Source organism: Stylophora pistillata, chromosome 14 (genome assembly GCF_964205215.1).
Source record: "Stylophora pistillata chromosome 14, jaStyPist1.2, whole genome shotgun sequence".
Taxonomy (NCBI): domain Eukaryota; kingdom Metazoa; phylum Cnidaria; class Anthozoa; order Scleractinia; family Pocilloporidae; genus Stylophora; species Stylophora pistillata.
In genome coordinates, this window is record NC_142532.1 from 3,622,701 (window position 1) to 3,639,252 (window position 16,552).

The 16,552-nt window shown below is 38.4% G+C and overlaps 2 protein-coding genes across 3 annotated transcripts in view; one reads left to right on the forward strand and one right to left on the reverse strand.

Annotated features, from left to right (window-relative positions):
* The window catches only part of LOC111330215 (N-terminal Xaa-Pro-Lys N-methyltransferase 1-B), a 191,480-nt gene that overhangs the window by 122,019 nt on the left and 52,909 nt on the right, over positions 1–16,552 (reverse strand). The window lies entirely within an intron of this gene.
* On the forward strand, positions 2,102–15,720 carry LOC111319609 (uncharacterized). Of its 2 annotated transcripts, none has more exons than XM_088745425.1 (13): positions 2,102–2,252; positions 2,329–2,472; positions 3,466–3,558; positions 5,435–5,539; positions 6,062–6,160; positions 6,304–6,408; positions 7,277–7,381; positions 8,243–8,329; positions 8,924–8,996; positions 9,947–10,024; positions 10,416–10,554; positions 11,805–11,918; positions 12,688–15,720. In XM_088745425.1, the coding sequence occupies exons 2-13, from the start codon at positions 2,362–2,364 to the stop codon at positions 13,940–13,942; spliced, it is 2,364 nt and encodes a 787-aa protein (XP_088601551.1). In that variant the 5' UTR covers positions 2,102–2,252; positions 2,329–2,361; the 3' UTR covers positions 13,943–15,720. The 2 variants fall into 2 exon arrangements, with proteins under 2 accessions (XP_088601551.1, XP_088601552.1); XM_088745426.1 differs by having other exon boundaries at positions 9,950–10,024.

Genomic DNA, 16,552 nt, shown 5'->3' on the forward strand with positions numbered 1-16,552 from the left:
AATGCATAGGAATAAATGGAATACACGGGAAAACATGGAAATAGGAATACAAAGGAATACATGGGAATACATAAGAATACATGGGAATACATGGGAATACATAGGAATACATTGGAATACATGGGAATACATTGGAATACATAGGAATACTTAGGAATATATGGGAATACATGGGAATACATGGGAATACATTAGAATACATGGGAATACATGGGGATACATAGCAATAAATAAAAATGCATGGGAATACATGGGAATACATAGGAATACATACGAATACATTGGAATACATAGGAATACGTAGGAATACCGAGGAATACATGGGAATACATGGGAATACATGGGAATACATGGGAATACATGGGAATACATGGGAATACATGGGAATACATGGGAATACGTAGGAATACATGGGAATACATTGGAATACATGGGAATACGTAGGAATTCGTAGGAATACATGGGAATACATGAGAATACATGGGAATATATGAGAATACATTGGAATACATGGAAATACATTGGAATGCATGGGAATGCGTAGGAATACATTGGAATACATGGGAATACATGGGAATACATTGGAATACATGTGAATACGTAGGAATATGTAGGTTTACATGGGAATACATGGGAATACATGGGAATAGATTAGAATACATGGAAATACGTAGGAATACCTAGGAATATCTGGGAATACATGGGAATACATTGGAATACCTGGGAATACATTGGAATACATTGGAATATATGGGAATACGTAGGAATAAGTGGGAATACACGGGAATACATAGGAATACATGGGAATATATGGGAATACATTGGAATACATGGGAATACGTAGGAATACGTAGGAATACATAAGAATACATGGGAATACATTGGAATACATGGAAGTACGTAGGAATACGTTGGAATACATAAGAATACATGGGAATACATTGGAATACATGGGAATACGTAGAAATACGTAGGAATACATGGGAATACATGGAAATACGTCGGAATAGATGGGAATACATGGGAATACATGGGAATACATAGGAATGCATGGGAATATATGGGAATACATTGGAATACATGGGAATACGTAGGAATACGTAGGAATACATAAGAATACATGGGAATACATTGGAATACATGGAAGTACGTAGGAATACGTTGGAATACATAAGAATACATGGGAATACATTGGAATACATGGGAATACGTAGAAATACGTAGGAATACATGGGAATACATGGAAATACGTCGGAATAGATGGGAATACATGGGAATACATGGGAATACATAGGAATGCATGGGAATATATGGGAATACATTGGAATACATGGGAATACGTAGGAATACATGGGAATACACGGGAATACATTGGAATACGCGGGAATACATGGGAATACATGGGAATACATGGGAATTCATGGGACTACGTAGGAATAAATGGGAATACATGGAAATACATAGGAATACATGGGAATATATGGGAATACATTGGAATACATGGGAATACGTAGGAATAGATGGGCATACATGGGAATTTATGGGAATACATTAAGAATACATGGAAATACGTAGGAATACATGGAAATACATTAGAATACATGGGAATACATAGGAATACATGGGAATACGTAGGAATACACGGTAATACATGGGAATACATGGGAATACGTAGGAATACACGGGAATACATTGGAATACATGGGAATACATGGGAATACGTAGGAATACGTAGGAATAGATGGGAATACACAGGAATACATTGGAATACATGGGAATACATAGGAATACATGAGAATACATGGGAATACGTAGGAATACATGAGAATAGATGGGAATACATGGGAATACGTAGGAACACGTAGGAATACATGGGAATACATGGGAATACATTGGAATACATGGGAATACGTAGGAATACTTAGGAACACGTAGGAATTCATGGGAATACGTAGGAATACATGGGAATACGTAGGAATACATTGGAATACATTGGAATACATCGAAAGGTATACACCGAGCTCAGGACATTTCATGGGGTCATACATGGCTCTCTAGCTACCAGGTCACCCGTTCCAACAAAGTTAACAACATAGTTACATCCTCGTGATGTATTTCTGAGAAGTAAGACTGTCTTCCAAAGGCGGCCGTCGCATTGACGATTGTCAACGCTGTTACTGCTATTGAATTACAGTTCATTACTTGGAAGGCTTAGCTAAAGCATCGCTGGGTGCCAGATTTGATAATCAAACGTACGTCTGCACTGTTAGATCCGTAAAATTTGGAGAGAAAAGAGCACTTTTTATAATTTGGTCTTTGTTCGAATAGGGTTAGTTTGCGTGAGCATTCCGGTGATTGAAGATGACGCTGAGGAAATTAGCAGAAGAAGGGAATGTGGAGGAACTCCGGAGACTTTTGAAACGAACACCCAACCCAAAAGAATTGTTGGAAACAAAATTTGGACAAAACAAGGTGGGAGTTAACGTATGAAACATAGATACACTACATTGAAATCACTTAAAATCGCTATTTCGTGTGTTATCCTCAGTAAGAATATGTGAAGTTCTAGGAAGTTCGCAGCCTCCTACGATGCTTTGTTGCCTCTTTGTTGCTTATTGTTGCATAAATTAGTTGTTTTAATAGGGTCAGACGCGATCCCCTAAATGATACACTGAATATTCTGCATGAAATATTTAGTTCTTATTAACCGAGCAGGAGGTCTGTATGGGAGAATCTTGACCGAAGTCGCCAGTACAGACCAAACGCAGTGAGGTCTGTACCAGCAACCGAGGTCAAGATTCTCCCATACAGACTGACCTAGCTCGGTTAATAAGATGTTTATTATATGGCTGTGTCTTATATGCCAAATTTTATATTCTTTGTACCTTTTTATTCTAGACCGGTCTAGATGCCGGTCTAGATGGGAAAATCTAGACAAATTTGAATATAAGTTGATTTCAGCTAAACAAATTTAGGAATTTGGTAGTTCCCTGTCCTTGTGAGACACAGCCATATAATAATTGAAATTAATCAATTTGTAAATCAGGGCTCTACCGGGGTTTGTTGAAAAATCCTGCACTCTGAGAAACATCTTTGCACAGTCCAAACAACCATCAGACTTTGTATAAACATTAACCCTAACCAAGATCTGCTTGTAATTCTCCTCTCTTGCTGTTACACATTTTGGTGTCTAGATCAAGATAACTTCTACCTGATAAGTTTGAGTATTCTCATTACCTGTTTGCTGGATAATATATGGATATTGGGAGAAAAGTTACATGTTAATCACCACTGGGAGAGGGTTGCTGGACGATAAAGATTGATTGGCTGATTCATGAACTTATTTGTTGATTGATTGGATGCTCAGATTCCCTGCGTAATGAATTCAACTGAATCATTTTTTTCTCTCTATTTAACGGTGGGATTTTCCAGATTTGTATGCGATATGTTTGTTTACTTTGACAGATGACTGCTTTGCATATAGCAATAGAAAAAGGCCATGAGGAGGTAGTAAAGTTGTTGTTGGAGAATGAAGCAGATCCACGTGCTACTGATCATGTAAGATAAGAAAGAAATCTTCACATGTGGCATAGTTTGAGTAAAGCTCCGATAAATATAATGGTCTGACAGTTAGCTTACCTCTGGGTTGAGAAGTGTCAGTTTGTTTCCTTTCTGGGCTATTTTCTTTTGCTTGAAAAAGGACCATTCAACACATGATATATAGTCAGCTTTCCACCTGGGAGTAAAATAAAAGGCCGTTTACACGGCAGAAAAATCGGGTACGGACTTGTCAAAAAAGGAGTACAGATCTGACATAATTGCCCGTGTAAACAATCCGTGCCATGTTTTGGCGGATGGCTACGGACCTGTGTTTTTTCTTGTTTGGGGCCATAGACATCTATGGCGCCAAAACCAGAAAAAACACAGGTCCGGACCAATTTCTTGCATCACGCGTCACCATTTTGTTTACAAGAATTACCGTATTTACTTGAATAAGTGCCGCCCTCGATTAAGCACTGCCCTTGAATAAGCGCCGCATCTGGGACAAAAAAAGTTAATAAATGCCACCCTTGAATAAGTGCTGCACCCCCGATGCAGCGCTTATTTGAGGAATTCCGTATAACCAGGAAAAACACTATAAAACAGTTTTAACACAGCATCGGCAATTTATATTCTTTAAATGTGATGTTCTTTAGTTCAAAGTGACTGTATTTCTCTGCCTGGGTTATGAAACGCTCGGGGTTTTTCCACTGCATGAATTTCTCTCGTAATTCTAGATTTACTATCAGTTTAGCATCAGTCCATAGGAAAATTGACAGATAGAAAGTGTACCGTTGAATAAAATATAAATAAATTTGTCTGGTACAATTTTTAAATAAGTGCCACCCTCGAATAAGCGCTGCACTTGTGGCATGAAAAATTAAATAAGCGCTGCGCCGTTTATTCAAGTAAATACGGTATGCATGTTCAATAACAGCACACAGCTGTATCAAATACTGTAGTCCCATGCAATAAATTGGTCTGGTCCCCCAAAATCTGCAGTGTAAATGCAACCTTGCTAACCTGGTCCTTATGCCTCTCTTTGTCTGACCCGTGATAAAACATCATCCATGTAAATGGCTAAAATTATGCAGTCGGTACTACTTTTTTGATACGTCTGTACCCGATTTTTCTGCCGTGTAAACCGTCTTTAAGATTTCACTATGAAAACTTTTAGGGAACTTGAGAAATGTCTGGATGATGGCAAGGGAGGGGGGGAGAGGTGGGAAGAAAGGTTATTAATAGTGGCAGGAAGTTTTCCTTGCCCAACATTATACATGTAGACCCGGTGTTGGAGTTACTGTGTCTGTACTGATGGATTTGAAGCATCAGTAGTACCTCTTAACCCCTCCCCCCCCCCTCAGAAACCCCATGGTTATTTGGCTGTTGTCCATTAGAGGGGTGGCTGGGGAATTTGAAACTTGCTTGGGTGGTATGGGGAATCAGAAGCAGATCTGAAGTGTCAAGTCTTTCCAGCAGGAATGTGTGCGTGAGCAGATAGCTCATAAGAAAAAGGTCTCTTAGGTCAAAGCTTTGATAGTCAAATAAATTGCTGGTCCATAACTTGCAGGGTCGCTAACTTTTCTTTTCATGAAAACAACTGACCATCAAACCTGGTCCTTGGTGAGGCATTTGAACAGAGCTTTGGCCCATGGGGAATAATGAATGAACCAATCTTCAAAAATTCAAATGCAAGGGGGGTTGCCTGGGGGAGAAGGTTGAAGCTTGAAATTGATCGATGCATAACCCACTATTAAAACAGATTTCATAATTGGTACATCTATTTCAGAAACCACAAATATTCTTTTAACCTTATTGTTAAAGTAGTCTAAGTATATAAAAGATTCAAAACATTGTTCCTCTATATGGTATTCTTCTTAATTCTTTTCTTTAGTATGGTCGCACAGCCCTTCATGTTGCCACATCAATTCAAAAGGAAAACATATATATATTAGATTTAATTCTCAGTAAAGATGTAGATGTCAATGCTCAAGAGGAGGTAAGAGATCACTCATTTGGTGAAACTGGAACAGTTGCTGTAAAATTTATGTCAAACTGGATGATTGTATGTAGCTACAGTAAAAATTGTTTTAGGTTAGAAGGAATTTAGGCTCAAAAGTGACTTAAAATCAAGTCAATCTGTAATATCTTTTTTGTGCCAAACAAATATTGATAACCTCATTTTGCCCTTGTCAATTACCTATTGTAGAAAATCAGGTTTTGTGAAACATTGTCAACTGAATATTATACCTTAGTTGGTAGTACTGTCACATTCTGATTGGCCAATTTGCTTTGATGAAGGGTAACTCAAAACGTCAGCTTTTTAAATCTTTATGGTGGCTGATTTACAATTTCAACTTAGTTGATAAAACCAAATTGTTGAAACTCTAGTTGGTTATTTAAATGAATTCTCCTTGTCTGGACTAGGGTAATGTATAAAGAATGGTATTGAGAGCATATATGCATGCTGATCTTAGGATGCAATTAATGTTATTAAGTGCTTAGGTTCACCTTTTTTCAGAACCGGAATACTCCAGTGAAACTTGCGGCAGAGAAGGGTCACTTAAAAACTGTGAAATGGCTGATTTCGAAGGGAGCTAATGTTGATGAAGCAGACAAGGTAATTATAATCTATTATGCATCATTATTTCATTGATAACCTTTTGAATAAACAGTATGATGTAAGTTGATCTGACTGAATATTCTCAGAGCTACAGATAAATTAATGGACTATCCATCTCAATTTTTTTCTTGCATTTTTAGGTTGACAACACCACTCTCCATTTTGCTGCTAAGAAAGGCCATGATCAAGTATTAGAATTGTTACTTACAGAAGTAGCTGACAGAACCATCGGAAAACAGAATAAGGTAAATTTTTTAAATTTTCATTAACCTTTAGACCTGCATATACAAGCTACAATCTAATCCATTTGCAGGGCAAAATTGTTGTGACTTCTGTTAGGACAGTGTTAGGTGGTGTGGCCAGATGGAATTCTCCATTTGTTTTAAAACATGTTTAAGCATTATCAGCAAACCTTTGAGCCTTAAATGAATCTTACCAGACATCTATGAACAAATAATTGATTTTTGAGCAAAATCATCAAAATTTAATTTCATATAATTTTAATTTATTACATTCGCTGACAGGCAGGGACACCGCAACAGCTTGCTTTAATTACTGCGGGACAGTAAACCCATCCATCCCATCCCAGGGGAGGACATCCACCACACAGTAATCTCATGCGACAGAATTTAACGTCTCCTACCCCTAACCCTGCAGGAGACGGGGCCTACGGTTTATTCGTCCTTATCCAAGAAGAGTAGAATATCTATATTCATTTCTTGATATTATAGAAAGGTAGCAAATTCTCCTCAGTTATTTTAAGAACATGAGTATTGGTCCTGCCAGGGCTTGAACCCTCAGCCTCCTGCACAACACAATCCGGCACTCTAACCAATTAAGCTAACCGGGGTGATGGTGTGGGACTGTTTTCTGAAGCAATCATTATGTTTTCTATGCACGGAAAGCACAAAGGGCTTTTTAACAAGGATTATTATTCCAAAGGGACGGTGGCATTTCAAGATCAACCATCAAAAAATTTCTTGTCTTTCTCTGGAGTATATGCACATACATTTCTGGGTGAACAATTGTGTCTGTTTCGATTCAATTTTTCACAGACTCAAATACCCATTAGTGGTCTCAAATAATCACAGTTAAATTAAAATTGTCTTGCAGGATAAAAAGACGGCTCTACACTTTGCTGTTGAAAGTAAAAGCGAGAGATGTGTTGCGCTTCTGTTAAAACATGGTGCAGGAATCTGCATTGAATCAAAAAATGAGGTTTGGAAATAATGATTCATGTTTCATAAAATTACAAGATGATACCCGTGTCTGATTTGAATTTTCTTAACTTACAGGCAAGTTCCCTTAAAGTTTGCAATATCAGTATTTGGTCAAGCAGAGTAAGGTCATGAGCTAAAAAAAAGACGCTAACTGGCAGATATTGTTTGATATAATGTCACCTAATTCTCAGAGCTGAAATTATAGTGAGAAATGGTTAGGAATTGTAAAGAAGAATTGATCTATAGATCTTGAGAGAAAGAGAGAGAGGACAGGCACTGTTGCAGCAAGTGGTTGTAACATAGTTCTCCAGATTAAGAGTTCATTAGGTTTAGTCCTTTATTGATTACTGTTAGTACTATATTTCCAGACAGGAAACTTTACCCTGACTGTGGCTCTCTCCTTTCAGGGGTTTAGATAGCCAGAGATTTCATGAACAATTTTGAACTGCTAAAATTGAGAGCGTAGGGTAAAGAAACAGAAAAGACTTAAGTTAGTTATTTTCCAAATCTGAATGAAAATGGCATAGTCTTCTGGTTTTACATGTCTAAGTCTGTGATGTGTATGGCACATAATCAGTGACTAATCATTACAAGTAAAAATAATATGGTTGGGGGGGAACTCTAGTTTTCAATATTTCTAATATATTCTTTCTTCCTATCGTCTTTGAGCTTTCATTTAAATTTAACACAGCAAAAATGAGCGCCTAACAAATTTGATGATTTTTACAGAGCTTCATGAGTAAATTTGATACAGCTATGCTGAAAATCATTTTATAAAACATTTACTCACCAGTAGCTTATGGTTCTGCAGCAGGATCACTGATCAGCCTGAATTTCCCTGTCATTCTTTATTCCACAGCAAGGGCGAACACCATTGGACCTAGCAAATGATGATCCTAACCAAAACATTATAGATTTACTGAGGAATCCTAAAAAAGCTCATGGGGTCAGTTTGCTTGATTAACACCAAAACTTTTCTTTAATTTATATCCTCTAATGCTGATCTAGTATTAGTTGTTAGAAGAAAAATCTTAGCTGCTCTTTTAGATCTGGAGCTGAGTCCTCCTTAGTCTTTGTAGTGGCTTACAAAATGTAAGAGTGGATTGGGGAAGAGTTTATGGTGGGAGCAAAGGGAAAAAGACTTTCTCTTGCACCATCTACCTACCCATCATACCTTGCACTACCAACCTAGAAGCCACCTGCATTAAGTGTCTCGTTTATTTAGGAGGGTTTAAGTTAAGGTGTAATGGTGTGGGATGAGTTTGAGGAGGAAGGGCTCATTTTTCAAGCAGCATCCTGTAATACAGCATAACCCTGATCCAGTTTATGCATGACATTATAAGATGCTTCATGGTGACGTTAAGTTAAGACCTTGACTTGATCTAGCCAATTGCAGAGTTTCATTTCATTTTGACATACAAAGGGACATATGTTAGAAAAACAGCACTGCACAAGTAGCTTACAGTGAATATGGAAAAGAAAAAAAAGTATCATTTTGCACCCTTACTATGATTGACTTATTCTCTGAAATTCCTTCTAGTTTCTGGTGGGGCCCAAGTCAAATATGTCAAAAGCACTGTTAGGAAAGGGTGGCTCTGTGGAACCTGATAGCTGTAAGTCACTCACAATATTTAGTGGAAGCATTTTTCAATAGATGTATGTGGACAAAGGTTACAAACAATTTTGGCAATCTTAAATACGCCCATAAGGAACAGAAAAAGAAGCTTTTTTTTTTCAAGACCAGTAGACAGACTTTTGAGAAACAGGCCCCTGCTTTGAAAACAGGAGTTATTTACATTAAATTGTTGTTTGTTTCATCTTCACATGCTCCCTTTGAAGGTTGGTTTGCCAGGTAATCATTGACTTGATATGCCTTAATGTGACAGCGTGATGCTGTTAGTGAGTTTCACATGCGATGGTCAATACTTGGCCTTGTAGCCACGTGATGTGGTTCCAGTCGAGACCCACAAATTAACCCTTGCTCACCATAGAGTCTTCAGTAGCTCAGTGGTTAGAGCATCCGATAGGATCACTGAGGGTTGTGGGTTCAAATCCCATCTGGAACTTGGATTTTTTCTTATTACATTAAATTGTTTCATCTTTACATGCTCACTTTGGAGGTTGGTTGACCACATCTTGACATGCTTTAATGTGACAGCGTGATGTTGTTAGTAAGTTTCACATGCACTGATCAAAACTTGGCTGTGTAGCTGGGCGATGCAGTTCCAGTCCAGACCCCCCAATTGACCCATGCTCACCATGGAGTCTCCAGCAGCTCAGTGGTTAGAGCATCCGACTAGATCATGGAGGGTCATGGGTTCAAATCCCATCTGGGACTTGGAAATTTTCCGATTATACGTTAAAGAGTTGGAAAATGCTCAGAAATAGGATAAGGATTTTAAGAGCCATGTTGAGCACCCCTAAGATGAAGGAGTGAGGGCAATAGGCATATTAACCTCTTCCCTTAACTGTTTGTCCAATGAGGAATTGACTGAAACTGAAGTTCCTCAGTTTCAATACAGGAATTAACTTTTTTCTTTCCTTCCTTTTTACTTTTTATAAGTAGGTCCTTATGATGCAGCTCACCAAGAGTTTCTCAAAAAAATACCAGAAGCAATTTCTCAACTTTCATCAGATGGTGGTGAGTTTTTTCATTGCATTTCATATTAAATGATATATTTTGATTGTATGCTGCAGCCAGTAACATTTAAACTTCAAAACTCAAAACACATTTACCATATGTTAACTGACTTATTTAGTAACAGTTGTATTACCTTTAAAAAGATATGAATAAGTCCTTCCTTTGTTTGGTTGTTGAAGGTGTGTATCTTTCTCTTCACTGGGTGATTTACTTTTAAATAGAAACGTTTATTCAGCTGTGGAGACAGTTCCCCTTAGTTTGTTGTCATGTTTACTGGTTAAATTTGTTACAATTGTTTTTGCAAATGATTTTTTCAGTTGGCTCTGTAATTCCTTTAAGTGGAATAAAACTAAAATGATTGTTAAAGCTGATATCAATTTAAATGTTTCAGCCACTCCCATTCAAGTGTTTAATGTCTCTGGAGATCTCAATTTTCGTAAGGAAACTAATGTGACTGTCAAAGATAAGGCGATGGCCAGCATAGGGTCAGGAAGTCAAGTAAACATCACTCAACCTTACAGTGCATCAAGGTAAGTGAAGTATTCTTCTTCTTCGAGAGTCTAGTACACTACCCTCCCCTCCCCCCCCCCCCTTCATTACTTGAGACACACGGCTACACCTCATCCCTTTATCCTCCCTAACCAAAAGGATTTTTTCGGTCTTCTAGAGAAGACGAAAACGCACTCGTTTGCTCCAGCTTTTCTCTGCCATGATCAGAGATCTATTTCTCCCAACAGGTGATCTTCCATGTCAATGAGGGTTTGTCCGGAGAATATCTTGATTGTCATTTCTTGTCTACCAGATAGTTAGTTAACTGTACGAAGAATTTAAATAGCGACCATTTTTGAAATTATTGGGGTTCAAAGGAAAACAGACAATTATAAATGACACTTTTGACCACAATTGGTTGTAATGTCGCAATCTGATTGGCCAAATTACCGTTATCGATAAAAGTACAAACAACGCTGCTCGCGTTAACGTGTCGCAGAACTTGTCACGCACTGAAGGAATCGTGAGTCCACAACATTTTGACCACTGTGATGACGAATATCGATAAGAGAACAGAGCGCGCTAAACCACTGTCGATTTATTAATAACCATACCTGGCCCCAGTTGTTCGAGGGGTGGATAAGGGTGGATAACACTGGATAAGGGTGGATAACACTGGATAAGGGTGGATAACACTGGATAAGGGTGGATAACACTGGGTAAGGGTGCATAACACTGGTTAAGGGTGGATAACACTGGATAAAGGTGGATAACACTGGATAAGGGTGGATAACACTGGATAAGGGTGGACAACACTGTATAGATCTCTATCCGCTGGATAGCGCGGTGCGTTTTGTCAACTCTTATATACTGGATAGCGATTTAACCGTTCGATAGCGATATCCGCCCTTTGAACAGCTGGGCCCTGAAATTTAAAAGGAAACATGCTCATGGGAGAATTCTACTTGCGGTATTCCCAACGCCCGAGGGACATACCGTCTTCTTTTCCTGTGTTCGACGTATATCTCTGAAGTTCTTCTTTTGCAAATTTTTTTTAATCTTTCATGACCTTGCGCTAATATTTTTTATTTCATCGCCTCAGGTGATTTCAACTTTTGCATGATTTTTATATCAGTAAAATGTATTTTTGTAATTCCCCAACTTACAAATATAGGATGCTTTATCATCAAACTCACGGAGGCTGTAGGGAATTTTGAATCAAATTGTTTGGTTGTTTCGTTTTATTGCTGTTTTGTTATTACTTTTTTATTTTCAATTTTTTTTATCTTAGTACGTCTCATCAGCAGCACTCAGGTGGAAGTCAGTTTAAAGTTGAAGTGAGTGATGATGCTCATGCAGTTATTGGTGATAGTGGCATGATGAACGTGAACCTTGGGCAATCGAGGTAAAACATGTTTGTTGGCTACTGATACTGAAAAACTGCTTCAAGTATCTTGAAATCCGTCTGCATCGTTCAGGAGAACTCAGCGAGACTAAGATTCGCTTTTTCCTTTCATCCTTTTTGTTGGGACGCTGAAACAACGGAGAGATTGTAGCAAACAGACATATTCTTCCTTCTTTAGTTACGGTCCACAATTATCGACGAATACGTGAAAAGTGGCGTTATTGGACAATGTTTTGCTCTGAGTTTAACATCTCACTCATGAGTGCATTTTGGTGTTGTCTCTTTGTTCGTTGTTAAGGCCACTTACGTCATTACACGTGAACAGTGTATTACTTGATGATGACATTATGTTGACGTAGCTCTACTTAGAATGGGAACATTTGTAATTGGAATTTAGGGAGTTTTTTCATTTATTTATTCTATGTGAACCGAAAGATCTGGTTCTTCCTGATGTGTATGGAAAGTGGACGTCAACCACTTGCGATCGCCGGCATGCGGATTGTGATCTGCATGCAAAATGTGGTAGTCACATCTCAGGTGCATTTCACGAGTGGTTTGAATAAGTTTCATTTAGTTCAGAATCAGCTCTGTCAATTCTCAGAACTGACTCGTTTGAGGTAATAGAAATCTTACTTAGTAACTGGTTAGTGCTCTTTGCATTGTAGTGGGATCTTCTTGCAAAGTCCTTTAAGTATGTAGTACCTTCCCATGCCATTAGGCCATTATGTACATCTGAAATTAAAATTACTACTCTTTATATTTCTCCTAGAACTCCGAGCAATGCGGGAAGTAGGGATAGTTCGTTTAATTTTCCAGGAGATCAGGGAAATAGAGATCCTCATGAGCAATTTCCCCCCGAAACAGGGACACCTATGGAGAATTCAGATTCCCAAGGACCTGCTGAGGTATCCGCGGCGCTTCCTCCTTCGGAAGAACCTCCCGGGGAAGTAGTTCGCGGAGCTTTATTTCGTTCGTTTCAAGGGGAGCCGCCCTTAGGAGAAGGTGATAAATCGCTAGCTCAACCAATCCAAGAGGAATTCCCTTTGGAGAAAGATAGCGAGGGTTTAACCCATCCGGTAGAGGAGGATTCGCCCCCAGGGAAAGATGAGCATATAGTAGTTCAAGAGGAACAATCGCAGGCTAAACCAGTCCAAGAGGAGTCCCCAGGTGATAAAGATAGCGGCACTTTATCCTTTCCAGTCCAAGACGATTCTCCCCCAGGGAAAGTTCATCAAACGTTACATCAACTGGTGCAAGAGGAAGCTACGAGGGACGAAGATAGTGGAGCTTCTCCCCTTCCGGTCCAAGAAGATTCTCCACAAGGGAAATATCGTCAATTATTGGCTCAACCTGTTCAAGAGGAAGCTCCAAGAGATGAAGATAGAGTAGCTTTACCTATTCAGGTCCAAGGGGATTCTTCATGTATTGAAGGCGATAAATCATTACCTGGGCCAGTCCAGGAAGTATTTCACAGGGACGGATCATTGCCGTATCCAATTAAAGAGGAAGATTCCTCAAACACAGCTGATCTGCTTAAGACAAGCAAAGAAGGGGCCGCTACAACCAATCAATCTGTAAATTCTGCACCTTCCAAACCCGCCATGTTTAAACGCAATCCAGCAACGGGCCAAACGTGGCAGACAGATGTAGGAACTAATACTCCTAAAAAGGCAATTTCTCCGACTAGTTCTGTGGGTAAAAACCAAGATAACAGCATTTTAGAGAATGTAAGGGCACAGTCTAAAGAGGGGGTGTTTCCAGATGGAAATCACCGATCAGCTGACGGTGGTCCACTTCACCGTGTCCCTTTGAGCGGAGGATCCCATCTGTTTCATACGAGTCCTCGAAATCGCGAAGCGCCCCACAGGACAGAGCGTCACTCAAGAGACAATCCTGATATGGGGAGGTCTCAGACTGCAGCGATCGACATGGGAGATGTAGATTCTCATTCTGAAAGCGTTCAAGATGAAAACCCTGACGACGATAAGGGAGGTCCTGGAGTGTGTAACTGTAGATTCATGTAAATGTTTAAAACATTTAAATGTAAAGAGGTGACAACTATTTTGTAAAACTCTTTAACTCTTCATGAGTGCCCAAGACATCATGGGCCAAGGTTATTTGGACAAAGTACAATCCAAACCGCGGTTCTACGCAAGCAATGGGCCTCACTTATTCTCTTTAAGAAGGTTGTTTTTATTTAACCCTTTAAATCCCAGAAGTGATTACTCTGTAACTTCTCCTTATAATATCTATACATTATCTAGCAAACAGGTAATGAGAATACTCAAACTTATCAGGTAGAAGTTGTTGCTTTGATTGAACACCAAATTCTCCTGACCAGTTTACAAGGAAATGTACAGCAGCTAGAGGGGAGAATTGACAACCAGATCATGGGAGTTAAAGGGTTAACAAAAAAAAAACATCTTTCCACCGCTAGCTTTTGGTCCTCTTGACAGTGTTAACAAAAATACACCGTTTCAGTTGAAATATTTACTGCTAAATTCAAGACAGTTTAGAACGCTGTTTTGCTAAACAAAAGCTAACCTTTGTTTAAATAACCAGCCACATATCTCTTTACAATATCGATACAATATCTTGAAGACCAATAATGACTATTGTCGGGAGAAATTTAATTTTAGTCTCGTTGAGGGAGTGAAAGCCGTAAAGCGCTGATCAGGGACGTAAAGTTTGGTTCTCGCAAAGTCATTCGTTCTTATTTTGTGAAGATTTTTTCACTCAAAGTTATTCGCAATCGATTTTTGATTTTTAGAATAGTTAGAAAAACAAACATTGTTGTCGTTTTTCTTCTATGAATACGTTTCATCCCTATGTCGATAAAAGAAAAATTTTAGAATTAGTCTTCACACGATTTCTCATGTTTTTGAAGGAAAATGCATACCAATGAAATTTTAAAAAATACTTTGTTCGTATAAAGAAAGCCATGTTACGAAAGTAGATTATTAGAGATAGTTATTTATAAAACAAAATATGCACGCTTATATTTGACAATTTTTAAACCAAGAACTTTAAAGTTCTTGGTTGGAGTCAAGAAAATTATTAACCGTACTTCTCCGTTACGGAAAAGGTTTGAGATGGAAGAGAAACCAGAGAAAGGCTCTGATTTATTCGCGTAAATCCGTAATATGTTTGTTGAAAACTTGATACTGCATTCTTCTACAAATATTTTGCAACTATCGGTCAAGTTGATGCTCCTTATTGCTAGTCTCTTTCAGGTTTATTTGAACTAAAAGAGAACGAAAAAATGTTTTAAATACCGCTTTGTCAAGAGGCGAAGGCGAGAATTTTTGGAAGTAACGTGTTTATTTAAAGATAGATGCCAGAAGGTGTGAAAGTGAATTGTATACCGCCCCGCAGTTGGTGTGAGTGGTGGCTTCACCAATTACTGCTTTTGATGGTCTTATTTTTATTTATTTCGGTTCGGTAATTTTAAATTGAAACGATATCTTGGACATTGTCCATATTCGATAGGAAATTAGGAAACCCAATGCGCCAAGCGCGGGAAAACACGAGTAACAAATCAGAAGAAACGTACCAAACAAAGTCAAGAGCCCAAGGTGCTTTGCGCGGGAAATCATATGACATGACCAATTCGATATTCATTACATGTTTTAATTTCCTCTGATTGGCTGCTCCTAAATTTGTCTTGTAGTGATGTGTTATTCATCTTGTAAAACTGTGTATGGGAAGGCTTGCACAATAAAATAACGTTTCTAGACGTGTTTGTTAAATGGATACTTTTCGATAATGGTTCATATGAATAAAACAGTTGATCTTTTTATAATCTTTTTCATATTCAGTTATCGATTTGCTTTTTGAAAGAAGCTGCATTTTAATCAGTGTTATGTCGAATGGTTTATGCCGGCTAAGATATATTTTATAATAATACTCTATTATTGTAATAACACACCTGTTCCACTCAGCTGGAACTCATAAAGAATTTAACACTGACGCAAAGAATTAGGAAACTTTCGCTGCGCACAGGTAGAAATGAAACTTGATAGCAGTGTGATAAAGTTTTGTTTTGCCAAGAACGTCCTCGCTAAAGAGTTTTAACTTCATTTTCTACGTCATTTGTTCCATAAATCGGGGAAAATAAGCGCATTACTTTAGGGTATTAATTTATGGGTGGAAAACAGTCAATTACTGCCAAAATTGTCACTAAAATGCTGTTAAAGTAACGCCAACACGAACCAGAAACATGCATAAAATTGCATGTGAATTACAAACACTTGGTATCGCGTTTTTGTCAACAATATTGGAAGCTTTAACTGAGTTTTTGTTGACGGATTGTCAATTTAAACGTTTCAACGTTAGCAAGCAATGGGTTCAATTCCAAGTCGGACGTTTCAAAGCAACGACACCATTGTGTGTGGGACGACCTTCTCCAGTGAAAATGCAAACGTCAACAAACCAAAGAAGAAATTTGCTATACCGTATATACATATTGTGACGCCTTCTCGTCGGAGACGAGCGGCTTTCGTCAAAGATGTGAAGTCTTTAGATAACGTTGACAAAAACAAACTTTGGACACACTGGGCTCCACGAAGGTATTCGTGGCCAAATACAGAAATGGTTAAAAACAGGAAAGGAGGAGAATTTTCTAAAAAAAGTTG

Excerpts from the sequence above, each read along its gene's own strand:
- LOC111319609 (XM_088745425.1), top strand. The coding sequence starts at position 2,362 with ATGACGCTGAGGAAATTAGCAGAAGAAGGGAATGTGGAGGAACTCCGG. Across the intron at positions 2,473-3,465 it reads CAAAATTTGGACAAAACAAG|ATGACTGCTTTGCATATAGC; the intron begins GTGGGAGTTAAC and ends TTACTTTGACAG. Across the intron at positions 8,997-9,946 it reads CTCTGTGGAACCTGATAGCT|TAGGTCCTTATGATGCAGCT; the intron begins GTAAGTCACTCA and ends ACTTTTTATAAG.